This window comes from Quercus robur, chromosome 9 (assembly GCF_932294415.1).
Source record: "Quercus robur chromosome 9, dhQueRobu3.1, whole genome shotgun sequence".
NCBI lineage: Eukaryota > Viridiplantae > Streptophyta > Magnoliopsida > Fagales > Fagaceae > Quercus > Quercus robur.
The window spans coordinates 49,675,190-49,681,990 of NC_065542.1; the positions used below are offsets into that span (position 1 = coordinate 49,675,190).

The 6,801-nt window shown below is 35.4% G+C and overlaps 1 protein-coding gene across 1 annotated transcript; it reads left to right on the forward strand.

Annotated features, from left to right (window-relative positions):
- Positions 1-2,037, forward strand: LOC126698890 (cytochrome P450 71AU50-like). The gene is made up of 2 exons (XM_050396391.1): positions 1-962; positions 1,360-2,037. Exons 1-2 carry the CDS (start codon positions 81-83, stop codon positions 1,972-1,974), a joined length of 1,497 nt encoding a protein of 498 aa, XP_050252348.1. The 5' UTR covers positions 1-80; the 3' UTR covers positions 1,975-2,037.
- Positions 2,038-6,801: the final 4,764 nt, after the last annotated feature.

Consider the following 6,801-nt stretch of genomic DNA (forward strand, 5'->3'; position numbering starts at 1 on the left):
CAAAGTTTATTGTCCGTTTGGACTACTCCATATGTTGCAACTGAGCTTGCCTTCACCACCCAGTGCGCTCAGCCTTTAAAATGCCCACCATGGCTTGGACATGGATCATACTCTCACTTGTTTTGCTTGCTTATATCCTAGTACAATGGAAAAGCAAGACCAAGAAGAAGAAATTACCTCCTGGTCCAAGAGGGTTCCCTATCTTTGGGAACCTTCATATGTTAGGAGAATTCCCTCATCAAGATCTTCATCAACTAGCTCAAAAACACGGTCCTATCCTGCATTTGCGCTTAGGGATGGTACCTACCATTGTTGTCTCATCCCCTCAAGCTGCCAAGCTATTCCTTAAAACACATGACCTTGTTTTTGCGAGTAGACCACTTAATGAGGCTGCAAAGCACATCTCTTATGAGCAAAAGAGCTTGGCCTTTGCTCCATATGGTTCTTATTGGCGCAACATACGTAAGATGTGCACCCTTGAATTACTTAGCAACCTCAAAATCAATTCTTTCAAATCCATGAGAAAAGAAGAGCTTGACCTATTGATAAAGTTCATTCAAGAGGCAGCACATGAACATGTTGCTGTTGATCTCAGTGCCAAGGTTTCATCTCTCAGCGCAGATATGAGTTGCCGTTTGGTGTTTGGGAAGAAGTACATGGACAATGAGTTTGATGAGAGGGGATTCAAGTCTGTAATCCAAGAGGGTATGCAGTTAACCGCAACTCCTAACTTAGGTGATTACATTCCTTATGTTGCACCCCTTGACCTTCAAGGGCTAAATCAGCGCATGAAGGCTGTGAGTATGATCTTTGATGCCTTTTTGGAGAAGGCCATTGATGAGCATGTCCAATCCAAGGATGAAAATCAGACCAAGGACTTTGTTGATGTCATGTTGGGCTTCATGGGATCTGAGGAATCTGAGTACCGAATTGAACGGCCCAATATCAAAGCTATAATCTTGGTAATTATTCAAAGAACTTACATGATATTAGTAAGGAGTCAAACACATCATATATCAAATCGTTAAATTAATAATATAGTCAAAACTGATTCTTTATGTTTGTGTCGAATTAATTGTATTTGAGAAAAAAAACGATTCTATATGTTTGTGTAGAATTCAATTATGTACCAAATATAATCTAGTATATACAATAAGATTTCTAATTATTTTTTATTTATACTATCCTACTATCTACTTAAACACTAATTTTTATAAGAATTAATCAAGTTGAAGCTAAAGCGGCATCATTTGCTAGAATCAAAATTTTATTCTAGTGTAGTTTCTTTACCGGTCGATCCCAATAATTTTGGGATTAAGACTTGTTTGTTGTAATTTTCTAACAATGATTTTCTTACAGGATATGCTTGCCGCCTCAATGGACACTTCAGCAACAGCAATTGATTGGATGCTCACGGAACTAATCAGGCATCCTCGTATAATGAAGAAAGTTCAAAAGGAGTTGGAAAATGTGGTAGGCTTAGAGAGGATGGTAGATGAATCTGACTTGGATAGCTTGGAGTACTTGGACATGGTTGTAAAAGAAACCATGAGGCTACATCCAGTAGCACCTTTGTTGATACCTCATGAGTCATTGGAAGATTGCACTGTCAATGATTACCACATACCTCGTAAGTCTAGACTCTTAATAAATGTATGGGCAATTGGGAGAGACCCAAGTGTTTGGACTGAGCCAGATAAGTTTAATCCAGAGAGATTTGTTGGGAGTAACATAGATCTTAGAGGACATGACTTTGAGCTTATCCCATTTGGGTCTGGGAGAAGAAGCTGTCCAGGAATGCAATTGGGTCTAACTGTGGTTCGGCTAGTGTTAGCACAACTTGTTCATTGCTTTGATTGGGAGCTTCCTAATGACATGTTGCCAACGGAGTTGGACATGACCGAAGAGTTTGGTCTCACAGCTCCTAGAGCCAAGCACCTACTTGCTATTCCTACTTATCGCCTTCACAAGTGATAATGTGTTCTTTTTGGTTTTTGTTGTCTAGACTACTAATTAAAGTGCCAGTATGAATGTCTAGATTAGTGGTTGTTTACTTCTGCATTTGCTCATTTTGTGGATCATATTTTCTGCTGTACATAACTATCATGTACAACTCTATAAGCTACCATATACCTGGTGTTCCTTACTCACGGAAAAGCGTCGAAGAATTAATTAACCTTGTTTTTACATCATTTAATTTTGAGGTTTTTTTTGCTGTTCCTCTTATACAACCATACATGCATATGAGAAGATCCAAATGCTCAAATGCATGGGTAAAAACTTGATGGAAGTTCCTGACGCACTTTATCCATAAAGCCAATTTGCATTTCTGCTTACTTGTTACAATTACTTGAATAACAAAATTCATTATTTCTTAACAATTTAACAAATGGGATAACTAGTAGTTTATGATTGTACCGAGCTAAGTGACCCTAAGTTTGAAAGAGATTGTTTCTCAAATAGAAAAAAGATAAAAAAGAGTTTGAAAGAGTGGGTTAAACTAATGGTTTCCAGTTTTAGACAATTGATCAATTTCTCTCTTTTCTCTATAGAAATGTTAGACCTAGTGATTATCAAACGTTAGACTTTTCAAGGCACTCCATCCGCGTAAACTTGCAACCACAATGCAACGACTTTTGGGCGCATTTGAACTCTAAAACTATATTAAGTGTTGGGGAAATTGGATACAAAAAGTTTGCCAATGCTCTTATCTTTGTTACAAAATTGCTCCTTAAAAATAAAAAGAGGTGCTAGCTCAGTAGCGGTTCCGGAAATTTTTTTCAAGGTGTTTCTTAAGATGTATAAATTATACAATCAAATAAAAAGAGAAATAGTCTCTAAAAAAAATAATAAAAAGAGAAATTCATATATTGACAATAACAACAATAAAAAAAACACGTAAATACATAAAATTTACAATTGTCTTCTACGGGTTTTCATATTTTGAAATCGGTGTATAATAGTCTTATTATCAATGCTACAAGCTACATCTCTTTTAATGTACACAACCAAACAATCATTCATCCACTGAATGTAGAACAAGTTATGGAGCAAAATTTAATTTTATTGGCATAAAAAAAACTGAGGATGTTCTCAAATTATTTTTGAAAGGAAGACATATAAAAAAATTTTAAATTATTATATAAAGAAAAATTCAAATTAAGGTGGTCCTGAGACCACCTGGCCTTAAGGTGGTGTCGCCCCTGTCAGAACCTCATCAACTAGCATGTGTTATGACTTATGTCTCTCTCAACTAGCATGTGTTATATATGACTTATGACTACCTAAAGTTTGTCTTGGCAGCTTTTTCTTTTTCAGTGTCCTTTTCAATCCGATTGCAACGATATTCGAAAATGAAAAATGATACTTAAGAGCATCTGTAGTAGATGTTGCAAAAAAAAAAAAATGTAATTTTAACACACCAAAAGCCTACTTTATTATTTTACCACATCATTTTACAACATCCTATATATCAAATATTTTATTATTCAATTCTATACATTAAAATAATATTTACTATACATTAAAATAATATATTATCTCTCCCTATCATCACCATCAACAACAACAACAACAACAAATGGCACATCCACCACTGCTACAACAACGGCCACCAACAGCAACAACGCCGGCCAGCCACCACTGACACAAACCCACATCCACCAACGCCAACATAAAAAATAAAAAAAATAAAAAAAAAAAAAATAAAAAAAAAAAAAACCCACAACCAAAGAGATCGGCACAACCATTAAATCTCAAACCGATCGGCACCATCCCAAATCTCAAATCCACAACACCATCCCAAAATCCCAAATCACAGCGAGATGGTGGCAAGCGGGATCAGAAAGACCTGGACAGCGAGACACGGCAAGCAAAAAAAATAAAAGCAGTATCATAATTGGTCAAAATCTATATATTCAGCAAAAAAAAAAAAATAAATAAATAAATAAAAGGAAAAAGAAGGTCCAACTCTGGCGTTGACATGCCACTTGGATCTCAACGATAATTTTGCCAGCTTTTGAATTATTATTATTATTATTATTATTATTATTATTATTATTATTTTGAGAAGGAAGCTTTTAAATTGATCTTCTCAATAAACTATCTTTTAATTATTTATTTATTTTGGTGTGTGTTTTGGGATATAACTATGTGAAACATGAGTCCAAGTGTACCTGAGAGTTGAGATACCATGTGAAACATGATGACGTGTAATTTTATTGAACTTATGACTTGGAAAAATACTAATAGTTGTTCTTAGGGCAATGGTTGACAATCCATTTAAAGAAAATTTTGACACTATTTTTATAGGAAATAGAAAAAGCTATCAAAACATTAATTGGTTTTTTTTTTTTTTCCTCTTTTCCCATAAAAACTTTCTTTAAATGGATTATTAGCCATTGCCCTAAGGACATTCGTTAGCATTTCTCTATAATTTACTTTGATGTATAATTACTACCTAATTTACTTTGATGTGTATTTGCTACCTAATTTACTTTTTCCATGTATCACTAAGCTGATTTTATACTTCTGAATCACACTAAATGTTGAAAATAATCTTTAACTTTCTTGCTAATGGTAGTTATAAACTTAGAATTCATGAACGTCTTAGTCAATGCAAATGATAAACAACACGACAATTATGAGAGCAATTGTGTTTATTGTATGGATTATGTTCATGATGTAGGCGAAATCTAAAGGGGTGCCAGTCAAGCGCGCAGTTGTGTATGAGAAAGTATACTCTACCAAAGAGATGGGGTTGTTGTTACTCCCCAAGTGGAGGAGAACATTGTAAGCACAATTTGAATAGAATTTTAGTGTATTTTTTGTTTGTGTTGTTTATGGTGTGTAATATATAATTTGGTTCTTGTGGAAAAACAGGCTAGGATGAGAGAACTTTTGAATGAAGATGGCATGCGACTACAAGGAGAGCTTGGTGGTGGAATCCTCTGGTCCAAAGATGATGTGTATGCTCGGGTGATGGGTCCACAGCGCTCTGGACATGTATGTGGGGTGGGTTTTGGACGAACCCCATTAGGAAAAAGTGCCACAAACCTTTCACGGTTTACATCGACTCCACTGTCGTCAAGCAAAACGACCTAAAGGATTTCAAAGTTGGAGACTTCCCTTAGGGAGCAACTAGCTCAATCTGAGATGAGGCATGAAGAGCAACTCACACAATCACTAGCCCAATTAGAAGCAAAGTATCAAGAACAACTCCCTCAATCAGAAGCAAGGCATCAAGAACAACTCTCCTAAGCAGAAGCAAGGCACCAGCAATGAATGGCCGCAATGTTAACGCACATGAGAGAAATGTTCGCCCAACTTAGCCCACAAATGCGTGATTCAAATCCTTCTCAAGTAGCAAACAAATGTTATTTAGCGAAACAGAACTTTTTGCAATGCATTGTTATATGATATTAATACAATGCCTTTAATATATTCAAGGTGGCAATGCTTGATGGGGACTCTCCGTAATACAAAAATAATGGGAATGAAACTATGAATCCTTAGGTAAAACAAAATTTCTCTAAAAATATACACTGTCATGTTTTTCCAAACCCTACAAGTAGTGAGAGTGCTCATTATTTTTAAATTTCTATTTAGTGCTTGGTGCCACTTTCATGATGACTTCTATTCTATAGTTTGTTTGTTGTGTTACATGAATCTCAATGAATTTATGATATAAGCTTGATGGTGAAAGGGTCTACCATTAGTTTTGGGTCTGAGTATTGTGAGTTTATAATTTTATAGAGATTTGATTCAACTTCGTGCATCACATATCATCTTGGAGGGAGAGTGCTTCATATTGTTGGTGCTTGGTTGTGGTCAATTGTGTATTCATTCATTCATTAAGATATACTATTTCTGTCATATATTTTGATTAGCTTTCATGATGATTTCCTTTAATTATTTTGTGCTCTTTTCATGCATTTCTTTAAAGTCTTTACTGAACTGGTGCTTATCTTTGTTGGGGTATGAGATCCGTTCTACAAATGTCCTTGAGCAAATTCTTTAGATGTGGAGAAGAAACTTTGATGTTAAAATTGTTCCACAAAGGTATGCATAGTGTTTTATGCAAATTCTCTACTCTAAGAACTGTGGTCCTCTTTTTTAAATGTAATTTAAAATTCTCTACTCACTAACTCTTTGGACTCTACTAACCACTCATTCTATGCAGATGCACCCCACTCATCATAGGAGAAGTAGTGAGGAGGAAAAGTGACCAATTCTGTTGGTGATTTTGAAAGTAGAAGATGTCAAGATAGCTAAAATTTACAGGGCATGCCTTTTGTGAAGTCAACCAAAGGGCATTTTGTGGGTGTAGATGGTTAATTAAGCATTAGGATGGAATCGATTATTGTAGTTGAAAACTTGTTGGGAACTTGTAAACTTGTTGAGAACTTGCCAAATTTAGACAATTTGGTTCAGCTGTGATGTATATATAGCTGTTTTGGGAACTTACAAAGTTTGTGATGTATATAGCTGTTTTGGCAATGAAAATTTGATTATGTATATAGTTGTTTGTGATGTACAAGACCAACTACAGTTGGTCTTGTATTTGGTTATGAAAATTTGGGCAGGAATTTGTGATTATCTGTTTTGTATTTGGTTATGTAAATTTGGGCAAGAATTTGTGATTTAGCAAGGAAAAAAAAAAAAAACCTGTGAAGAAGACTTTAGCCGCATTTTGAAAATGCAGCCAAAACCCTACCTACAGTCACGAGTTCTAAATGCAGCACAACATAGGTTCTATAGCCGCATTTTTAAAAACACGGCTATAGGTCCCAAGCTATAGCC